The sequence below is a fragment of the Apis laboriosa genome, unplaced genomic scaffold, assembly GCF_014066325.1.
Source record: "Apis laboriosa isolate Shangri-la unplaced genomic scaffold, ASM1406632v1 scaffold47_cov149, whole genome shotgun sequence".
NCBI classification, from domain to species: Eukaryota; Metazoa; Arthropoda; class Insecta; order Hymenoptera; family Apidae; genus Apis; species Apis laboriosa.
Window position 1 is genome coordinate 978423 of NW_025223437.1, and position 23432 is coordinate 1001854.

Below are 23432 nucleotides of genomic sequence, written 5' to 3' on the forward strand. Positions count from 1 at the left end.
AATATTATTTAAAAAATGAATCATGTCATATTTGTTTTACCATTCAAATATTTATACATTGTTTATTTGTACATTTGAAATAATAGATTTTAATATAAATTATATTTGATTCTAATTATTTTAAGTATATTGATTGCTAATCTGTTACCAAAAAATTAGCACAATGTATTTTTAATGACATTAAATAATGTTTATTCATATTATTTAATTAGTCGGAATTAATTCTTTTAATTTCATAATAATTATTTAAATTTGTTTTTCATACAATCAGTTGTAACAGACCTGTGATTATTAAAACGTACAGTTTTATTTAAACCAGATTAATTATTGTTTATAATTTTTTATATTTGTTTTCGTATAACTTTTATTAAATTATGTTATTTTTATTTAACAATTTTTAAATATAATTGGAATTGATAAGTGTGCACAAAACATTTCTAAAAATTATAAAATGAAATGTGCCATATAACATAATAAATATTTTGTTTTTCACATAATAAAAAGAAAATTATAAGATTTTTATAAAAAATATGATATTGTCAATGATTATCACTGATTTATGAAAATTTAATAATGAAATATATAAAATAAACATTATATAATGCATATATAATATATATGATATATGTGAATGAGAGAAAAACTAACTAAACTTTGAATTAAAATAATTGGGAAAAGATATTACAAAGTATTATTATATTCCAAGAATTTTTTTGCAATATTTGTAAATTATATTTGCTATTTTATATCTTGTTAAATGTATTATAATTAAGAATAATTTCGAAAAATTTTTTTACTATGTATATCCTCTTATAAAAGAATGGCTTTTTACAAATAATTTTTTGTATGATGTAAAAATATATAACAAAACATCAATATAACATAATTAAATTTACATAAATATATTATAAGCTAGTTTTTGAATAGCAAAAACCTATGTATATATATATGTAAAAAAAATTACTCATAGATAAATTAGTTATATTTGCAGTTATCATAGACAAACAAATAAATTTGAACATCTATTTGATATAAATATCTATTGGATTTAACTAATAACTAATAAAATATTTAAGTCCTTTTGCATATAGATATTTAGAAACACAAATTATATAATAATATTACATATTAAATTGAAAATATTCTTTTTAAATTTAATTAAACAAATTCTGAAACAAAATGTGATTGTTGTATTTTAACATATTAAATATTACTCTTTATAATCATAAATATTAATCTTTACAATCATATAGATTATAAAATTTTAAAGACTTTTCTTTTATTAAATAGTTATTTACTTTGAACTTTACTAAATAAAATTAATGCAATATACATTAAATCATATATTAATATGAAATATTTTCAAATAATACAAATAAATTAGTGTCATAAAAATTTTAAATTAATTATAATATTTTTTATTGTTAATAATTTCATTCATTATTCAATAATCTTCACTGACAAATTTGTAATTTAATTACTTCTAATATAATTTTTGTAAACATATATATATCTGTAATTTTGCTTAAATGCATGTAATTAATATATATTTGTATACATATTATATTGCAGGTGATTTTTTAAAATATATATAAAAATGTAAGTTAATTATATATATATATATTTACAAGAAAAAAATTTGTATTGGTTTCTATAAATATAAAAATAAGAGTTAAAATTTAAATAACTGTGCCAAAAACAGAATCATTTTATATAAGCTTATCAAAACTCGTTCAATTTTTAAGATATTTATATAAAAGTTACTCTTTAAAGTTTAATATATAATTTTTTTTTACATCAATTATTATTATACTAAAAAGATTACCTGTAATAAACTATATTTTAGTGTGGAAATATATTAAATGCAATTACTCTGTATATATGTAGAATGAGTGATATAATATTCACACATTCATATATATATGCGCGAAAAAAATTAAACACATATAGACATTTTTTCTTCATTACATTCCTGTATTTACATTTATGTATTACATATATTGCAATTAAGCATATTTCAAAATTTATTATTGATTGTATTATATATATAATAATAAATATTATATATATAATAATAATAACATATAATTATCAATAATTTAATAATTACAGATTTTAATATAACTTATTAATCATGCAATATAATGCACTAGTAAATAAAGACTCCCATATATACATAGCATATTGATTATTCTTTTTATTTTATATATATTAATTTTGTATATTTATATAATTTTATATAATTATTTTTTTAAAAAAATATAATTATTTATTATAATAAGAATATAATTTTTTTTTATTATAAAATAATATTTATATGAGAAATTTAAAAAAATATTCATTGATATAATTATTATAAAATCAAAATATATTAGAATTAAATATATAATTTTAGAATAATTATGTACATAATAATACTTAAAATCATTTTTAAGTTTAATATATAAAATTATAAATTAGAAAAGTTAATAATTTTACAGGTTGTTGATAATGCTTTAAAGTATTAAGCATCAAACTATATTAAAATGTATTTAATATTTAAAGAAATATAACAAATTATTATAAAATATAGCAAGTTAATGCGCGTGCGTGAAAAATTGTATGAAATCTGGCATTTCCATAATTCAAGAGATGGAAGTATAGCAGTGGAACGTTTAAGGAAATAAAAGTACGTGAAATTCATTTTACTTAGGAAATGTTAATGAGTTTTGTTATATGGTTTATATTGTTAAGTTGAGAAAGTGTAGAAATGTCACGATCAAAATCTGAAAAGATTGGAAATGGTAATAAATGTGAATTAAGTATATGGACACGTGCGATAACAGCTAATTCCGAATGGCCAGACAAAGTAAACATAACCACACTTTGATTAATTATGTTTTTCGTTTATTTTTATGAATTCACTTATTTATTAATTTAATTATTATAGGAAGAATTTTTGGATGTTATATATTGGGCTAGACAAGCAATTGGTATTATAGTTGGTATAGGATGGGGTCTTATACCTTTAAAAGGTTTTATAGCTCTATTATTGTAAGTTAAAATAGTTTATCTAGATCTATATATATAGATATATTCATATATATATATATATATATATATATATATATTAAATTTGTGGTTTTTATATATATATATATATATATATATATATAATAAATTGTGGTTTATATTTTAGATTTGTATTAGTTAATGCAGGTATTACATACCTGTATTTTAGCAATTTTCAACAAATTGACGAAGAAGAATTTGGTGGTATATGGGAATTAACTAAAGAAGGTTTTATGACATCATTTGCTGGTTTTTTGGTAATTTGAAGTTATTTAATTTTATTTGTTTTAAACTCTTTAAAATCATAATTTTATGATATTTTTATTCATAGGTCACATGGATCATTATATATTCAGGATTACATTTTGATTAATCATTTTTAAACTAAAAATATTAATGCATATAAAATATTAATATTTTTCAAGAATCAAGTATGCAATTTATCTATATTTTGTGGAAAATAAGTTTTTCATATAGATTATATGTTTTGAATTTGGTATATTTAATAAACATACAATAGAATTATTTATTACTTACTTGGATAACTCTTGTTACATGAAATTAAATATCACATACAAACTATTCATCTATTAAAAAGTTTTTTTCATAGAAAATTAGTAAATTTTAAAGATTAATTATTTGTTATTAAAAACAATGCTTTTAAATGTTAATTATAAAACATTTTTATTTTACAATACATTTAAAATTTTTTGTTACATGTCATTGATATAAATAAGTAATGTAAATTATGCTATAAGTATTGCATATGCCAAATCAGATTATATGCAAATAATTAATACATAACAATTATATATAATTAATATAAATAAACATTTTAAGTAATTATATTGCTCAATATTTATAAGATTTAATATAACTATATATTATTCATAATAATATTCATATTTGAATATATTATTCATGACAAATAATGGTCTTAGATTTAGTTTTAATAAATTATATAAATAAAAAATAAATTTAAAATATCAATATAATTTTAATATATATTATTCTAATGATATTTCTAAAAATAATTATAAATACAAAACTAATTAATATCAAATTATACATATTAAATAAAAATAGTATACTTCAAATTTCATTTAACATAATTTATTTAAGATATATAATATCATGTATAAATTATAAAAAAATATGTTAATAAAATGTCAATATATTTATAAAAAATATATTGAAATTAACCGATCATTAATCGTTTTCGTCCTCGTGATTGTACTTCCTTATATTTAGAAACAATTTCTCTACATTGATTTTTATTTATATAATGTATTTGATAAATATCAAATATTTTTGAAAATAATGAAGGTATTTCTGAATGTGCACTTAATAATGATCGTTCAAGAACGTATAAATCGACTGCTTTATCTTCTATGCTTGATTCTATACGAGCTAATCCAAAATCTATTATAACAAAATTATTCGCAACTATAACGAAAAAAAAAATGTTAAATTATTAAAATAAATTATTAAAATATTAAATTATTAAAATAATATTAATTGTAATAAATTATTATAATTGTATACCATCATATTTTTCAATATAATTGTTGTCAATATTTTTTAAAAGAATGTTAGAAGTAGTTAAATCCCCATGAATTATATTTTTCAAATGTAATTTAGCAATAAGTACTCCAAGTCCTTGTGCTATAAAATTTAACAAATGATCAATATCTGTTTCTTTCAAAACGTTTTTATGGAGAAAATCTTTTAATATTATTGCATCTTGTATATATTCCATATAAATACATCGTCGTTCTAAATTTATCAAATATATAGCTGGTGTTGCAATTCCTAAAAAAAGAAAGAAAACTTTTTAGAAAAAAGAAAATATAAATTTAATATATTATTGATATTCATATTATTTTACCTGCAGTTTTAGCACGAAGTATAGCACGACATTCGGCTTTTATTCGATCTTTTGTGAGACGCGTGTCCAAGTCTGGATGTCTATATTTCTTTTCGAATCTTTCCTTGATTAATGTTAACTTTCCTAAATAAGTGCCCTTATATATACGTGCTTCAGCGCCTTGTGCTATTAATTCAAAATCTTTTATATTATTCAACATCTGAAATATATATTTCATTTGCATTTTTTCTATTTTTAAAACTTTTGTTATTTATATTAATGAAATTAGTTTGTTAAATTAAAAAAAACATTTAAATTTATATTTAGCGATTATCAATATAAAAAATATTTATTTTTTTATAATTTAAAAATGTTAAATTAAAAATACATTAATTAAAATATTTATATATATAATAATTTTATATTTTTGCAATTTATTTATAATATAATCAATATTCAAATGATAAGTTATTAGAAATAAAAAATGAAGTTATTCGCGCTAGCAAGGGCAAGATGAGGGCGAAATGCGAATCGATCGTTACCCAAGAGCGTCCTGCGCGCTAATCGCTATCCCGGCGCTAGTATTCGCCCATACTTTGTTCCTATCGGATTGACAAGCTAATACTGTGCTTTTTTGTTTTGTTTGAATTATAAAAAAAAATTTTTTATTTAATTGGTAAAAATGAGGGACGAAGTGAAGATGGATGCAAATCGGTTAATTGCCGAAGTTTATAAGCGGCCAGCGCTTTGGAACCAAAGGCATATCTCTTATCATAATCGCGAAGTGACGAACCGCGTTTGGATGGAGATTGCATCGATATTCAAGTTACCCAGTAGGTGCATTGCTGAAATCGTTTTTCATATATCTCATTCGCGCGCGCATTTTTGTGATCCATTCTATTAACAGGTTTTTAGTCTCATTTATAATAAAATAAAACTTATTTAAGTATATTTAAATATAAGTATAAATTGTTACTATTATAATATAATAAAAGAATTATTAAAATATTAAATTATTTAAATATTAAAAAGTACTATTTTTAATATACTCATTATGTATTTATCTAATGATTTAAATTTTATAATAATAGCGTAAAATATTTAAAATTTCATATGTAAGAAAAATTTTTTATATTACAATTATTTTAATTATTACATAAAAATATATACATAAAATATGTATGTACGTTTTGATGATGCAAATATTATTTGATTTCATTGTATAGTATTTTAATGTATTCGTGAATAGTGATCCAGTTAACCTTACTTTTTTATAGTGATATGTTACTGAATATATTGTATTTTAAGACAATTTATAATCTTAATTTAATATACAAATCTTAATATCACTTAATACTTTATTCTATGAACTACTGATAACTTACAATTTATTATTGTTTACCGTATTAAAGCTGAGAAAGATTTAAATTGTATGTAAGTACAAACTTGTTAGTTAAAGACGCATGCGTACAAGCAGTCAATAAATTTCAATTATCGCATTTATTTATAAATTATTTCTATTATTTGTAATTTTTGTTATTTATATTTTAATTCATAATTATATTTTATAAAAATGATGTTTTACATTATTATACATTATTTTATATGCGTATGTATATCATAAAATATAGTATATGCGAGCGTGTGTACGCGCATGTATGTGTTAATATAATTTTATAATTCAATTGAAATCAATTAATCTTATTAAATTAAATTGATGATATTAAATACATAAATTACTAATTAAATAAATGATATAGTTAAAATACTTCGTATTCACATTTTTCAGAACCAGTATTAAAAGCAAAATGGAAAGGTTTGCGAGATACTTTTCGAGCGGAATTAAAAAAGGATCAAGTTTATCGCAAAAGTAAATTTCATCGAAATAGGCCAGTATGGATACATTTCAAAAGTTTGCAATTTTTAAAAGAACAAATGTTACCTCGTCCTCCTATTTGGGAACGAAGTAATTCTTGTCAAGATGATGATCGAGTACCTAGTGAAAGCGAGAGCGATGGAGCTTTGATACAGAATGGTTCGTCGGTAACAAACAGAAATGTGGAAGATCGAAATACGATTGCGAATCATCTACTGTCGATAAATAGCGACAACGGATTAAAGATCGACGCTGTCAATCATATAGATGTGAAACAAGAACCTGAGGAGAATTTTGACAATCTTGAATTTCAAAGTGTTTCCGACAATCTCACTGAAAACGAAATGATGTTACAAAATATTTCTCCTGAACAGGTGCTCATGGGTGAAAATGACACTAATATTGGTATACCAGTAGATCCTTTAGAAGGCAATCGTTTTGATGATAATTATTATTTTCTTATGAGTCTTTTACCACATATAAGAACATTGCCTGCTGACAAAAGAATGTTACTCAGAATGCAAATGCAAGAACTAGTTTATAAGGAAGTTTATAAGAAAAATTCGGATAGCATTACAGCATCGTAAAAAAATGTTAAAAATAAGTATTTTTAAAGAAATATCTATATGTGTTTTGTTGGAATCAATTAAATCATCAAAATATCATTAACTATTCACGATAACATTAATGTGAAACAAATTGTTTTATTAAAAATTAATCAACAAATTAATAGGTTGAAGAAATAACATAATAAAGAGCTATAGTCTTATTTAAGTTAATATTTTCAACAAATTTATACTCCGTAGGTTGAGAAACACTGGTGCTTTCTCGTACCTGCGGGTACGACCGTGATGTTTAGTGTGGTGTATATAGGTGTAGTAACGTATTCGTGTATTCACGGCATTCCTGTTTCGTTGCGCATGCGTACCTGCCATAGCTCCTCTCGACTAATCGTTTCGTTCATTTTCGTGTTACGATTCGGTTGTGCTTTCGTTAGTTTGTTCGCGATTGCCAAAGATCATTGTGTCCATGCATTTATAGTTTTAAATTTGAAATTGTGCATTTAATTAATTTATGTGCAGGTGTACCTGTCTGTGTCAAAGATATTTATTGTGTGTATTTTTTGTGAATCTATTACCTGATTAAGGTTTAGTGTATACAGGTGTTTACTTCAGGTGACAGAAAGGTGCATCTGCCTCGGATTTTCAATTTTTAATTCTATATGTTCTGTATTTAACTATGCGTTTGTAAGAAATTTATTCGCTTCTTTGTTGAACAAACTATTCAAAACTGACAAACTCATATATCAGAGAATATAATTTCTCTATATTTTATTGAAATTATATATACCTACTGTTCAGTTCAAGGTGAGTCAACGAACGAACAGTAATGCAAGGAACGTTCTGCTGTTTTTTTTTAAATTCATATTCTTTAAATATTACAATTTTATGTAAAACAAATATTGTTTAATGAAACACAAAATAATAGTTATTTTAACAAATAATACTAAATTTAATGTAATATTTTAATTTCATTCTTAAATATTATTTGTCATTTCTTTAGTACAAAATAAAAATAAGTTCTGAACAATAGTCATCCAGTAAATAACATAAATTATTTAGATTTAAAATAACTATTTAATAATTAGGATATTTATATTTTTTATTATTAAAAATAATATTTTTAATAATATTTCGCATAAAAATATATTGCAATATATATATATATATATACATATATATATTTATAATTGTTAAAATTAATTGTTGTAATTGCAAAACGTGAAATATTCATGTTGATCATTACAATATTTTCAAATTAAGACAATTTGTAAAAGAAGCTATATTACTTTCATTAAAACTTAAATAATGGCAAAGCTAATGATATTCTCATGTCATCATAATTAAGGTTAGAGATATTATACGCTGTTAAGCGTTAAATATATTCTTCATCTATACTTTCGAGCTTGCTCTAAATAGCGTACTGGAATCTCCCAGCGATTTGAAACGCATCTACGCATTCCGTTCCGAGTGACAAGTACCTGGAAACCGAGACGCCAGTTATCTCGTGGATAATTTTCGTAACTAGTCATAATAATGCTAATAAAGATCTTTGTATTTACAGTAAAACTTAGAATATTCATTTATATATTAAAAAAAATAAAAAAACAAATAATAATAGAAAATTTGATAAATTAATTAAGAAAATTTTGTTATTCATGTTAATAATTAATATATAATTGAAAATATTATATGCAATATTAAATTTAAATGCAATTATTTAATTATTTTATAATTTTTTTATACATAAAAAATTATAAATACAAATATGTTCTGAATGATCGAAAAATTAATTGGTATTAACACATATGCTAATATTTATTACCAATAAATTCGTAAATTGATGCAAAATATATATATATGCATATACGATATATGCATGAAATTATTTAAAATCATTAAATTCGTATTATTATATTATTTATATTGTTTTATAAAAAAAACATTTTTTTTTGTAATATGCAATTAATAATATGTGGATTTGTTTATATATATATATATATGTATATTTTTTTCCTATTTGTAATATTAAACAAAAAGATAGTGATAAATAAATGAAATATTTATTATTTAAAAAAATGCTAGATATATTTCATTAAAATTACATTTTTTTTGCTGAAAAAACGATATCAAACATTATAATAAGTATTTCAAAATTTTTAAATTTATAAAGTGGAAAAATATACATATATATGTATATATAAATATACATATATATATATTTATATAAAATTTTTTTTGATTTTTCTTTTTAAATAGCGATTTTCAATTATAACACGATTATTAAAATATAAAATTTTTACGACTGTTTCTTTTCATTATTATCTTGAACATCTTAATTAATATGATTTCATTCGTTCTATAAATAATATTATACGAAATATATTCAATATGAATATGAAAATCAATTGAATTAATAATATATGATCAAGAAGAATCAGGATATAGATGATGCATGATTACATATTTTGTTTAATATTTTTTATTCAATTCTTGCTATAATACCAGTTAATAAATTACCTTTTAAAAGAATAATAATAAAATTGTAAAACTGTAAATTTTTAATGAAATGTGATGTTAAATATTTAAATATAATTAATAATGAATCAATAATTCGAATATATCCAAATTATAAATATATCTAATTTTTCTAATAACACTTATACCAATTATAAGATTATACTTTTTTATTTTTTTACTAATTCAATAAAATTTTACTTATAATACTTCTAACAATTTATATTTATTTATTAAAAAAATTTAGCAAAATTCTTTTATGATTAGTAAAATTTAAACAAAATGTGTTGATAATTCTTTTCAATATTACTTTATTTCTAGAAGATATGATTAAATTAAATAATTTTCTTTATTTTCTTAAAAATAAAAAATTTAAAATAAAAAATAAAAAATTTTGCAATTATATTATTATTCTTTTGAATTAACGATATAAATATTATCAATATTTTTTTTAATATATCAATGAAATTTTTAATTTTATGTAAAATGTTTATCAAATATTTATTTTAAATGATAAAATTGTAAAACTGTAAATTTTTAATGATTTTTAATATAAAATTAATGATTATCTTTATCTTCTGAGTTTTTAAAACTTTTTAAAAAATTAAAATTAAAATTATCGTAAGATATATAATTAAATATTTTTTTCTTGTCTATATCAATTATTTTTTTATGTTATATATATATATATATATATATATATATATATATATATAATAAATATATAAATATATATTTTACATATTATAGGAAAAAAAAGAGAAAATGTTTTTTAACATTGAACAATACAAATATATCATAACATAATATTTAATTATGACTTTTTTATCGTTGAAGTCTAACTCAGTGTACCATGACTTAATATACTAGATTCTCACGCTTTTCTTGAATTCTAAACCATTGCATATTCATTAAATAATATTTATATATAGATTATAAACTTATTATTTCATAAAATAGTTTTTTATGGTTCTGTAATAATTTTTTTTTATAGCTAAAATCTATCCTTGTCTCTTTTTCTTTTGGGGATATTTGTTTGCTGTTATTTTATCGATGAGAAAGAATATAGAGATAAAATGAAAATCGTGTTATATTCTATTTCATTTTTTTATTCTCTTAACGTTTTTGAATATCTAACTCAGAGAACGTTTTTCAGTAACGATCGGTTCTTCTAGCGAAGCATTCAATAATTGAAAAAGCTCGGACATCTCTCACTTCTCGTTATTCATCGAGCTTCGGCTCCAATCTGGCCGATAACGAAGGATGGTAAGCTCCCGTTCGCCTGGTGTAAATGTTTCATCAACTAATAGCGTGGCTACATCACGTGTCGTCGTGTCTGACAGTGACGTAGCTCGTGATAGTGACGCCATCTTACCGAGCACCCGCCAATCATATCGTGTGGAGAACGAGGGTGATCATGTAAACGGAGCTCTTGGTGCTGTTGAATGGAGCCAAAGTGGTCCGCCTTCGCTTTCTATGTCGGTGGACTTGCATAATCTGGTCAATCCGAATCTTCAAGACTCTGGGCATTATTCCGCTAGTCCCGAACACGTTGATACCATCGCGTCATCTTGTAACATTAAATCTACGAATAATCACGAAGAAGAAGAAAGCTACGAAGCATTTGGATCTGTCGAAGGTGACGCTGATGACGGGGTGGAATCGCTGGGTGGTAGTTCTGCACCTTCACCCACAAGTACTAGTTCTTTCAAGTAAGTTCGCCTCTTTTCTCCTTCTTACTCTTTTCTCTTACTTTCTCTTTCTCTATATATACATATATGTATATACTTATACATTGATTGTTCTTTATGTAATAATATCGATAATACACAAATTGTCGTAATTTTGCGCGCGAATATTTTTAAGTTCAGTAAACTTTAGTTTCTCAATGTATCCTGTAGAGGGTATCATAAGCGTTATATATATAAATAAGAATTATTAAAAAATTACATTAATGTTTTTGTTATAGTTAGAAATGAATTTACGATCAAAAATGAAGTACAATTGTAATAATATTTTATAATTGTTTTTATTGAAATATAATGAATGATATTTTGACATTCGTTTAAAATATCTCTGATATAAAATCATTCATATACAAATCGTGTATAGTATTATTTTTATTTTATATTAAATGTCTGTTTTAAAATCATTCTATCAAAATATATTTTAATATTCATGTTGAATATGTTTATCTTGTATTAAGTACATTGTAGTTGACACGAAATTTAATACAAACTTTCTCACATTTTATATGTATATCATTCAAACAGATCTATTCCCACGATCAAATTAATACTTTGTTAACATGTAGAAAAAAACTTTCACATGAAAAGAGAAAATAAAATTGAATATCTTATTATATTCCATATTCTTCAAAATTATTAATTTAGTTTTATATTTTCTTTCAATTCTATTTTCTTTCAAATAACTATATGAAAAAAAGAAATCATCAACATAAGAATTGGTAACTTATTTTAAATTTGCAAAATTTTTAAACATATTTTGAATAATTCTTAATTATTAAAATTGAAATTTACATGCTGTAAAAATGTAATATAATTAATTAGTTTATAGATAATGTGTTTTGTAAATTTTGTTTTGTTTTAATTAGAAATCCAAGAAGCCCCAATTCAACTATAGGAAGACATTCTTGTCTACGGACATCACTTAGACGAACACCGCCTTGGTAAGTTTATTTTTCTTTTCGAAAAAATTCTAAATTTGTCTTTTTTTTTAATATCCATTTTTCTTATTTAACTTTATTATATTCATCTATTATATTCATTTATTAATTTCACTGAAAAAATTTACTTTGCTCGAATAAATAAAATAATTTTTAAATTTATTAATAATTTAAGTTTCATTTTTTTTTTAATTATTTAATATTATACTTCAAAAAATTTTAATATTTAAATTCAATTCAATGATTTAAATTTTTCGCATTGTTTTAATTACATAATTATTAATATAATTTTTTTTACCGCTAGATTACTTTTAAAAATAATAATTAAAATTGTATTTAATATTTAAACTTCGAATTTATTATTTTTTAAAAAAAAGAACTCGAATTTTAAGTAGAGAAGATTATTATTTATTATTTTAAGATTTAGAATCCAAACCTCTAATATTTAAAGTATAAACGCCAAATACTTATAAAAGATAGAGTATATTATTAATTCCGATTGTTAAGTCGAAAATAGGAAAATAGAAAATTAGATCGAATATAGCACGTGATTTATACGGCGTATAAAAACGAAGTTTACGCATCGTCGATATTATAATCGAGAGATTCGTTACGGAAAAATTTTCGATTACCAAAAAAAAAAAAAACCAAAAACGAGATTGGCATGTGAAAAAATTACATCTGTGAAATCGACTGATAAATTATGATCGTTTAATCATATTAATAAACTGAAAAAAAAAACTTATCTTTAATATCTAAGGATAAGGTGTGAAGAGTTGTATTTATTAAATTTCATTAACATGTTTGTAACAATTTATATGACAAAAAGGAAGTCATTACCAGTATGCGAAGTACAATATTATAAATAGCGCGTAATAATTTTCCATTCTAATGCTATTCACGATTATATCACAAGAATTTTTCAAGATAATATTTACTTCACGAAAACAATTAGTTGAGCAATACGTTTGTAACTAACTATTCACAATTTGTTCATTATTTATTGAAGGAACAAAAAGAAGAAAACGGTTTCGTTAATCGAACGTTTTCATTTTTACATCTATTATTGAATACATCAATATATCAAAATATATCAATTGTATATATGAATATATACAATTGATTACAAAAGTTTTTGACTGCTTGATTATTTTGCGTTTCAATTTTTCAAAATTGCAAAATTATTCGTTACACATTATTGTAATTTATCTTCATACTATTAAAATATGATTGTAAAATAAAATAGTAAATATTTAACAGTAAATATTTCTTATGTATCGATATCATTTTTTTATTATATCTTGTGTATTATATAATTTAATATAAGATGCATATATATATCACATCTAATGTGATCAATTGTATATATCATGTCTTGTCTATTTATATGGAAAACTATATTTGAAATTGAATATTGTATCCTTGCCAATGACATTAGAATAGAATCAAATTGTTGATTCTTTTTCATCATAGCGTTAAATAGATATATATATATATGGTATTTTCTTGGCTTCATTTATTATTTCATAATAAATTTTAGCCTTCGTCTATTTTTTTCGATTATTTGATTCATTTATAGAAATTGCGATTTACTTGGTTGACAGATGGAATATTAAATTGTTCGAGAAGATTTTTATAAGATTAATTATTTCATTAATTTTTCGATATTGAAGTAAATGTTATAATAACGTAAATTGATGTTGATTAAATATATAATGATGATTAAATGGAAAAATAATACAAGGCTGAAATTTATTAACATTTATTATTTTAAAAATTATAAAATTATATTCTATTACGTAAGAATATTTTTCACAATTATATTATTTTTTCTTTCTTTTTTTTTTTTTTTGTTTTTTTTTTTTTTTTTTTTTTTTTTNTTTTTTTTTTTTTTTTTAGTTCCGGAAGGAAGAGACTTAGTTCCAATGCATTAGCAAGGTAAGATCGAATCGTTAATTATATAGGTTTTACGATTTATCTTAATGTACTATGTAAATTGTTTTTTTTTTCTTTTTTTTTTTTTCTTGAAAAGCATGTAATTGTTAATAATAAAAATATGTAAATAAAATGAATTTACGATTTCAAATTTACGAAAATTCTATACACTAGCCTGATAAGCGTGAAAAAGTATCCCTAGAAAGTTTGAAAGAGATATTTTTATTTCATCTGAAGAGTCGACGAGTTGATGTCATGGGATAACAATAGCTATCGTGTTATTCAGCAGCGAAGAATTTACATTTCATAGGAAGAACTTTAGGGTGTCCTTATTTAACTGATAATTGTCAAGTCGATCCTTTCACAAAACGCAAAACGACGGACTTTCTAAAGCGTGGGCACTGTTTGCATACGCACTTCCACATATCGTTTCCTTTTACACTTCCATAAATATATTACCAACATTTTACCTCGTTATTTATATTTATCCTGTTCCATTTTTCCAAATTTATATTATTTCGAAAATATAATTCATTTAGTAATATCATACTTTTAATTTTTAAATATTTTGAATAAAACTTATTTAAACAATATTTTATAAATTTGTTTTTGAATATTGTTTGTGAATATTTGATAATATTCAGTGATTTTTTTTAGTCAACTTTATCGAAGTGGGAGCTTCAATAGTTCTGGTATAAGCTCCAACTGTGATCCCGCGGACGATATGTACAGCGATGTCTCTCTCGAGGATGATGTCATTGATCTCAATCATAAAGTAAGTACAATTGTCATTAATTATTAATCTAATTTAAATTCGATTTATTAGTTGATATTATATGTGTGCGTGTGTCTATATACATATATATATATATATATATATATATATATATATATATATATCATTCTATATTGTTATATTTCAAATACTTGAAGTTTCTCACAATCAAAAATATTATCGATATATGACTTTTTTGCAAATTACTCTTATTTCTGATATTTAACGTGTCAAAATTTATCTATAAAAAATGATGTTTAACCTCACGTTTATCATCATTGTGAAACAAAATTATCGCTCTTATGATTCGTGCGATATGAGCGTAAAATCTATAATTTCACCGAATTTGCAGAAAACATATAAATTTAATGTTTGATAAGGGAAAGGAAACTTTATAAATCATCAAGATCGTAGATGTGTGCCACTAATACACCTTATGGATCAAGATCCTCCGAAAATTCCGCAGATGACGTCAGGTTTCATCAACCTCATCCAGCACATCCTCCACCTTACATTTACTATCCACCACCTTATCCCCATTTTCATCCATATTATCCATATCATCCTGGATTTTATTCACCGCATTATTACAATGATGTATCCCAAGAATCAAAAGGTTTCTCTTGGTTCAATATTGTATTACTACTTTTTTTGTTATTGTGCATCGTTAGCATTGTTTTCTATTGGTCTCTGTCTCGCGATACACGGCGAAGATTAAACGGCAGATTGCCTCCTTTAGTGCAACCAGCACAGGTAAACCTGGTTTCCGGTTGCTAGCATAATTATTGTTTTATATTTATTGTTAGTTTTCCCCGCTATCGTTACGCTATAGCGATTGTTTTGAAAGTATAAAGATTGATTAATTATGAATCGTTTCTACGTATATTAAGACGATGTTGGAAAAAAATGATCGGAGATTTTTAAAGTGTAAAGCGTACTCTTTGAACACTTTCGATTAATCTGAATCGGTGATTCAAATTTGTTAGAGCGAATCATGGTTCCGGTATCATGGATGACTATTACTCTTTGTAACTCATGTTCGTTATGATAAAGAGATATAAAATTTAATAAATTTAACAAAGAAGATATATATAATAAAAACGTGACAGCATATAATAATAAAATAATATAAATTTATCATTCAATTATGATATTGAAATTGAAATTTATTATTATTTTCACAAGATTTCTAAATATACGTTAAATGCTCTATAAATTTTGAATCCTTTCTCTGATCATTCTAAAATCCTTCCAATTGTCGTTAGTTATAATGATAAAATAATGATTAACATATAATAATGAAATAGAGATTTGAATGAATAATGAACGTGAAAATTAAATTTTCAATTGATTTCAAAAAGACATAACTTGAAAAATGGAAACAGTATTTAAAAAAATTAATAATGAATAATAAGCAGAGAACACGAATATTCAAGATTATATTCGCGGAGATAGGATCCTTTAAAAAAGCGATTTTAATTGGCAGCTACAAACAATGATCTTTCTGAACTTGTAGACTGCGAAGAGAAGAAAAGATGCAAAACAGAATTATCCTGCTGAATTTGTTTTATATTCTGATATAAATGATGCACTCGATAGAGATTATGATGTTTTTTGCGAAGGATGTGATGATTCCCTATCAACTTCTACATCAAGTAAATATCAGAAGCATTCCGTTTACAAAGGGAACGAAAGTAAGAATGAAGATATCATAGAATTTTCATCAGGAAAAAAAAAAAGTTAATGATGCTACAGATGATGCATTTATGAATCAAGTTACTCGATCAGTTGCCTCTTAGAATTGAATTTCTTAAAATTGAAAAAAAATGAAGAAATAATATATAAATTTAATAACTAATAAATTTTAATAAAAATATAGTACAAATTTAATAAAAATTAAATGAAAACTAAGAAATATTTGATTTTGATATTGATTGATATTTCCATTTTTTACTCATTCATGATATTATAAATTTATGAACGTGAAATTAATTATTATAATAGTTTCTGAAAAAAAATTTCACGATTATGAATAATTGAATGAATTGCGTAAAAAATAAGGTAATATATTTTATTAAGACATAATTTTTTATTTAAGGTAGACTCAATTCCATTACCAATTTTATTATCTATGTATTGAATTGCATATTGTTCATTGATATATTTATTACAGGTTTACTATGATAATATATTATTAATGAAGATGAATTATGAATCATATATAGAAAAATCAAAATATATAGAAAAATCAAAATATATAGAAAAATCAAAATACTGATGAAATACTATTAAATTTGTTGGATAAAAGAGAATTTCAAATATTATTTTTCCTTTGCAATTATCACAATATTTATATTATCACAAATATATTATTATATTGAATATAAAAATAATTTTAGATGTTCTATTATCAATGTGCATATTTTTATAACATAAATATATATAAATTATTTATTTTTACAACAAATAAATTATTTATTTTTATAATAGCATGAAATGAAAAGTATTGGTTTTAAAATAGTATGCCTTTTTAAATCTGCATCTATAATTTTGCATCATAATTCTTTAAATCTTAAATAAAAAATTACACATATATTGTATTAAATTATTGATAATTTTTCGATTTTTATTTTATAATCGAATAAATCATTAATATTATTGTATTTATTGTAATCACAATATTATTGCATCCTGTTACATAATATTTATTCTTAATTATTCACAAAAAAGAAATATATTTATAAATAAATTAAGAAAACATATAGAATAAATAAATACAAATGTTACAATTATAAAACATAATATAAATAATAATGTATTATAAAAACTTTTTTATTAATTTATTAATATATTAGTATTTACTATATATATTAGTAAATAAATATGTATATACCATATATATCATTTTTTGGATAATTGGATAAACAAATGCAACGCAAACGTAATACAAAAATACGATCAGCAATGCAAGATGATAAAATTGATTAGTCATAACATAGATTGATAAACAAAATAAATTACTCAAATATTCAAAAAAATCATAAAAATTAATAAGTTTAGAGTGAAAACTGCGTGGTTAATATAATATCTAGATAAAGTATGACATGTTCTAAATTTTCTGAAGGATTTATTGAATGGAAAGGTTGGCCTTTTTTTAATTTCTTCATTCTTCTCATTATAATTGATTATTTTGAAATTTACTTTTTATAAAAAATCGAATATAATGAATTCTAATTCAAGAATCATATGAAATATTTCAAGTCAATCATCACATATATTTTACATAGTATTTTATATAATCCTATTTGAAGCTTTCTTAGATTCACTGAGCTTATATATATAATTCTAAAAAAATTATTTATTTTGAAAAAATAAAAATAAATCATATATAATATATTATCTTTATTTTTATTTTTACATATTTGAAATGCTAATTCTTACTTATATTAATACATATAAATGATTTTTTTTTACTTTTTCATGAAAATTGCTTTTAAATATGCATACAAATGTTTTTTTAGATAATTTTAATTTTAAAACATGAAATATCGATAGTTGTATAAACCAAGCATTGTGAAATGATCAGGGGCGTATCTTCGTGTATTTTTCAAAATTATCACTATATATGAATTAGTTGATAATGAAATAAATATATATTATTAGTCGGAAAAATATTCTTGATATTTATAATATAAATATAATAACAATATATGTGTACAATTGTAATATATAATATAAAGTATTTTGTTAATTATTAATTAAATAATTAATAAAATAAAAAAATTTTTTTCGAAGATATATAATATATGATAAATATATATAATAAAAAAATTAAAATTCTCTAATTCATTAATAGGAGAACAGAAGAGGAAACTAATTTAATTTTTAAATAAATTTTTAAAATATGCGTAAGAATAAACGAATGATCAAAACATATAACATATCACGTATGATACATGTGATATAGTGGAGTTAGTCGATACGTAGTATGGAGTGCACAAATAGCCTCTCGGTTACTCCCAGCTTACAGTGGGCGATTGAGACGAACGATTATATTCGAAGTACGCCCAAAGAAACGGATGTGCGCGTAGTGTTGTGTTTCTCTTTGTACATATTAGATTATTCGCGCGTTTATTCTTCAAATTCGCAATTTTATAGTAAGCGCATGAAATTTTGAGGTTAGGTTGTTAGTGACGATAATATTGTTCATAAAGAAGGATGAATAGAGAACCGGCGTGCTTGCACGTCGTTCTAACGGAATAATCTTTTATATCGGATTAGTTAAAGAGGATGACGAGTCTACCTGATACAGGCGTGACATGAAACATCACGAATTAGAATGGATTTGAACAATTATGATGATCAATCAGACACAGGTGCGATCGAACGTTACGATCATGATAATCGAATAACTTCCGGGGAGGGGCTGTCTCCTGGACCTGGAGCCGGCCTCGAATATGATTTGTGGGAAGGCCAGTTTCAATTTGTCGGACAACCGTCCTCTCGCGGTAGTCGACTACCTCGTCGTCGTGGTCCTCGGCTTACCGAACAAGTAAGACAATATACCGAGATCATAAGATTTTTTCTTTATGATTATAATAACATGATATTAAATATAAATATGTTTCGTTGCAATTAAATTAATGATAATGTTTAAAGCATTTATGATAATTATATAAATTTATCTTACTACGTTATGATTATTGTAATCTTTCATTAAGTATTGATATATTGTCTTATTTGATAATAGAAAAGTAAATAATTATAATAAAAAAAATAAATAAAATATACAAACTTTTATATATAATATGATAAACTATAGATAAACTATAATCTCTTATCATTTTTAGTTTGAAAAGATTAATAGATATATAGAAATCAATAAGTGTTATTTTCTTATTCAATAAATATGGACAATTGACAAGTATAAAAAAAAAAATATTTTATTGTTAGCATTAAACTCTCCATTTTAATTGAATTTAAATTTTAATTACTCAATCTGCATATTATATAATCTTTATTTACACTTCATATTAAATATAGATATGAAAATAATATTTATTTTGTTACAATTTATATTCTAAAATTGATATTTCAATTCTTGTTTAGATTTTGAATTTTATATAAATTTTATTTTAGTGATATTTAAACAATAATTTATTAAAATAAAAAATTATTCAAAGAATAATATTAGTCATATTTTATATAAGTTTTATTGCAAGATAAATTCACATTAAATATACATCTATGTTTGAAATTCTATTATTGAAAATAAACTACTTATTGAACATATAGTATGAGCTAATTGTAAATCTACAAAGACAAATTATTATTTAAATCTACATATGAAGATTAATAATTTCATTAATAATTATATAATTTTATTATGAGAATAGTATCAAATAATATTATAAATATAAATATATACACATATATACATATATTATAAATACGCATTATTTGAGAATCATTGTTTTATGAAGTCCTATAATATGAACTCGCACAAGCGCAAATTTTTAAACGAAAAATTATTGTATTCTTTATAGAATCGTAATTCTTATCTATCGTAATTTCTTTATAGAAACTTCTTTATATTATTGTTTTATATCTATTAAAATATATATATTTTCTAACATATAATTATATAATACACGTATCAATTAAATACAAATAGAAAGATATATAATTTTAATATACGATATATTTTTTCAGGTTCAAATGATTCAAGAACAAATGCATGCTTTTCAATCGGTCGGAGAAGAACGATATGTTAGAGCAAAACAAGAAAATGCTACGTTACAGGCGAGAATATTAATGTTAGAAGAAGCTGCCAAAGATGCTGAAACTAGAGCCGAAGAAAGACTTCAAGTAATTTTCATTAAATAAGTATTTATTGTATATTATATTTCTTTCTTCATTCATCGATAATGTAGTAAATAATAGTTTTGTTTTCTTATTGTTTTATCTTATAATATAATTGTTAATTTTATTTGTAAAATTAATACATATAAAACATATAATATATTATATTTTAGGCGGAACAACGAAGACATAGAGATTGGGCAAGTCGTTTAGAACGCGAACGTCAATTGCAATTAGAAAATTATGCTATCAAATTGCAAGCAATAGAATTAGAAGAAACTAGTTTAAGAGATGAAATAGCAAGGTTACGCGAGCAACTCGAAAAAGTTAAAATAGAGAAAAATCGATTAGAAAACGATCTCGAAGAAGCTAGAAGAGAAATAGATAGCGCTCGTGAAAGTGAACGGCAAGCAATAAGTCGAGCAAACGAAGCTCATTATCAACTTAAAGCTGTTAAAGAAGAATTGACTATGAAAATTGAAGATCAACAAAAAATAGAAGAATTAATGCAACAAGTAGCACAACTTCAAGCTTGTAATAAAAGTATATATATTTTTTAATTTATAAATATTTATAAATATTTTTACAATTAATAAAGTTATTATTAATAAAGTTTATTTGTGATAATATTATTATATAAAAAAAATATTTTTTTTTTTAAGGTTTAGAAGAATCACGAGATGAATTGCAAGCTGCAGCGGCTCTGCAGGCAGGCCGTGAACTTTTAATGTTAAATCCTTGTAATAATTCTGCTGAAAAAGGACCTAGTCTCGCTGTAGAATTACTAGCTGGCATGAATCAAGATCAGGTATATTATAGTTCTTATTTTTTTAGAAAATATAATTCTGAATATATCTATTTCATTCTCTTTCTTTTGCTGTTTCGGTTTACTACAGATAGACGGTCAACTTTCTGGAGATAATGGTGAACCTTGTAATATATCTGAAGTATGTGTTAAATTTTAATTGTGCATTAATATATGAGTCTCAAATCAATTTAAATTTAAAGATCAAAACAAACACAATAAATAATATATAAAATTGTTCGTCGAGATTTATTTATTGAGTTATACGCAATTTAAATTTATATTAGAAAAAATGAACTGGCATTATATCAAAAATAAAATTGTGTTCGTTTTGAAGAATTTATCTATTTTAAAAAAATTCCACGAATTTTATATTATTCAAATTTAATTATATTAATTATCATATTATTTCAAATCATTACAGATAAAACAAGCTTTAAAGGAACAACAAGAAGTCAATACACAATTAAGAGCATACATTGATGGAATTCTATTAAACATAGTTGAAAATTATCCCCAGTTGTTAGAAGTGAAACAAACTCATTGAACTATTATATGAATAGTTATTAAATTTAATGTTAATTGTTCCAGGCAATTGTACATTACTTTGTTGAAATTTTTAATTATTTATAAATTTATATAAATAATTTTGTCTAATTAGCTTTACACAAGTACCATATAGGAAAGTAATTTCCGTCCATGTGAACTTAAAATTTTATTATATTATGATAGATAATATGTAAAAATTTTCACTGCCAAAATTATTACTTCGGTTATACTTAATACTAATAATAATTTTTGGTATATTTTTAATATTAAAGGCAGTGAATTGATAAAAAAATTAAAATAAATTCTATATCGTTCGAATTTTAAAATTCGAGGCCTTAAAATGTTGCCTTTATAATAACGATAAAAAATTATTCTTAATAATAGAAAAATGAGAAATCGTAAATATGTAATGATGTATTATTTATTACACATAAAATTACTAACATTTCTTCTTGTAAGAAAATAAATTAATGAAAAATAGTTAAAAATTTTTAGTAAATATCAAAATGTATAATTGCATTTTGATATTATAAAAATTTATTTTAACAAAAGTACCTACAAAATTTAATATTAAATATTTTCACTTAATAGTTTATAGTATATCTTAAAAATTAATGAATGATGTTGAGAGTGTAATTAAATAATTATATTTTATTATCTCTTTCTCTTTCTCCCTCTTTCTTTACAGTTCCAATCTATTTATAAATTTCATAAATTTTTAAAAATTAAAGATGATATATATGTTAAAAAATGTCTGAATAAAGTATTGTTGAATTATTGAAATTTTGAATATTTAAAAAATTGTTATTATCAATCTTGTAATATCAATGTAATCAATATTGATTTTTTTATATTGTATCGAAGAGAGAAAAAGAAAAAAAAGATTGTTTATATAATAGTTTTTATAATCATTATTAAAAAAAAATATAACAAATTAGGTACTAATCAA

General features: G+C 22.3%; 5 protein-coding genes across 8 annotated transcripts; 4 read left to right on the plus strand and 1 right to left on the minus strand.

Moving 5' to 3' along the window:
* The first annotated feature begins 2538 nt into the window (after positions 1-2538).
* On the plus strand, positions 2539-3572 carry LOC122716570 (respirasome Complex Assembly Factor 1). The gene is made up of 4 exons (XM_043939780.1): positions 2539-2848; positions 2930-3033; positions 3179-3308; positions 3383-3572. The coding sequence occupies exons 1-4, from the start codon at positions 2750-2752 to the stop codon at positions 3422-3424; spliced, it is 375 nt and encodes a 124-aa protein (XP_043795715.1). The 5' UTR covers positions 2539-2749; the 3' UTR covers positions 3425-3572.
* Positions 3573-4150: 578 nt separating this feature from the next.
* Positions 4151-7779, minus strand: LOC122716568 (EKC/KEOPS complex subunit TP53RK). Of its 4 annotated transcripts, none has more exons than XM_043939778.1 (4): positions 7723-7779; positions 4940-5138; positions 4597-4863; positions 4151-4497 (listed from the first exon to the last, which is right to left on the minus strand). In XM_043939778.1, exons 1-4 carry the CDS (start codon positions 7756-7758, stop codon positions 4250-4252), a joined length of 750 nt encoding a protein of 249 aa, XP_043795713.1. In that variant the 5' UTR covers positions 7759-7779; the 3' UTR covers positions 4151-4249. The 4 variants fall into 4 exon arrangements, with proteins under 4 accessions (XP_043795713.1, XP_043795712.1, XP_043795710.1 ...); XM_043939777.1 differs by lacking the exon at positions 7723-7779 and adding an exon at positions 6861-6939; XM_043939775.1 differs by lacking the exon at positions 7723-7779 and adding an exon at positions 6304-6392.
* On the plus strand, positions 5308-7638 carry LOC122716567. Its single transcript, XM_043939774.1, has 2 exons — positions 5308-5751; positions 6708-7638. The coding sequence occupies exons 1-2, from the start codon at positions 5601-5603 to the stop codon at positions 7379-7381; spliced, it is 825 nt and encodes a 274-aa protein (XP_043795709.1). The 5' UTR covers positions 5308-5600; the 3' UTR covers positions 7382-7638.
* A 199-nt stretch (positions 7780-7978) lies between the features above and the next one.
* Positions 7979-23013, plus strand: LOC122716566 (rab11 family-interacting protein 4). Its single transcript, XM_043939773.1, has 10 exons — positions 7979-8161; positions 11047-11583; positions 12486-12560; positions 14457-14495; positions 15150-15267; positions 20980-21135; positions 21303-21672; positions 21792-21937; positions 22026-22076; positions 22359-23013. Exons 2-10 carry the CDS (start codon positions 11135-11137, stop codon positions 22479-22481), a joined length of 1527 nt encoding a protein of 508 aa, XP_043795708.1. The 5' UTR covers positions 7979-8161; positions 11047-11134; the 3' UTR covers positions 22482-23013.
* On the plus strand, positions 15682-17028 carry LOC122716569. The gene is made up of 2 exons (XM_043939779.1): positions 15682-16020; positions 16784-17028. The coding sequence occupies exons 1-2, from the start codon at positions 15682-15684 to the stop codon at positions 17009-17011; spliced, it is 567 nt and encodes a 188-aa protein (XP_043795714.1). The 3' UTR covers positions 17012-17028.
* Positions 23014-23432: the final 419 nt, after the last annotated feature.

Coding starts and splice junctions, on each gene's coding strand:
- LOC122716569 (XM_043939779.1), top strand. CDS start 15,682: ATGTGTGCCACTAATACACCTTATGGATCAAGATCCTCCGAAAATTCC. Junction 16,021..16,783: donor CTTTAGTGCAACCAGCACAG/GTAAACCTGGTT, acceptor CTGAACTTGTAG/ACTGCGAAGAGAAGAAAAGA.
- LOC122716566 (XM_043939773.1), top strand. CDS start 11,135: ATGGTAAGCTCCCGTTCGCCTGGTGTAAATGTTTCATCAACTAATAGC. Junction 21,673..21,791: donor ACTTCAAGCTTGTAATAAAA/GTATATATATTT, acceptor TTTTTTTTTAAG/GTTTAGAAGAATCACGAGAT. Junction 21,938..22,025: donor CTGGCATGAATCAAGATCAG/GTATATTATAGT, acceptor GGTTTACTACAG/ATAGACGGTCAACTTTCTGG.
- LOC122716570 (XM_043939780.1), top strand. CDS start 2,750: ATGTCACGATCAAAATCTGAAAAGATTGGAAATGGTAATAAATGTGAA. Junction 2,849..2,929: donor ATTCCGAATGGCCAGACAAA/GTAAACATAACC, acceptor TAATTATTATAG/GAAGAATTTTTGGATGTTAT. Junction 3,309..3,382: donor CATCATTTGCTGGTTTTTTG/GTAATTTGAAGT, acceptor TTTTATTCATAG/GTCACATGGATCATTATATA.
- LOC122716568 (XM_043939778.1), bottom strand. CDS start 7,758: ATGAACGAAACGATTAGTCGAGAGGAGCTATGGCAG. Junction 5,139..7,722: donor GTCGAGAGGAGCTATGGCAG/GTACGCATGCGC, acceptor TATATATTTCAG/ATGTTGAATAATATAAAAGA. Junction 4,864..4,939: donor ACTTCGTGCTAAAACTGCAG/GTAAAATAATAT, acceptor TTCTTTTTTTAG/GAATTGCAACACCAGCTATA.
- LOC122716567 (XM_043939774.1), top strand. CDS start 5,601: ATGAGGGACGAAGTGAAGATGGATGCAAATCGGTTAATTGCCGAAGTT. Junction 5,752..6,707: donor ATCGATATTCAAGTTACCCA/GTAGGTGCATTG, acceptor CACATTTTTCAG/AACCAGTATTAAAAGCAAAA.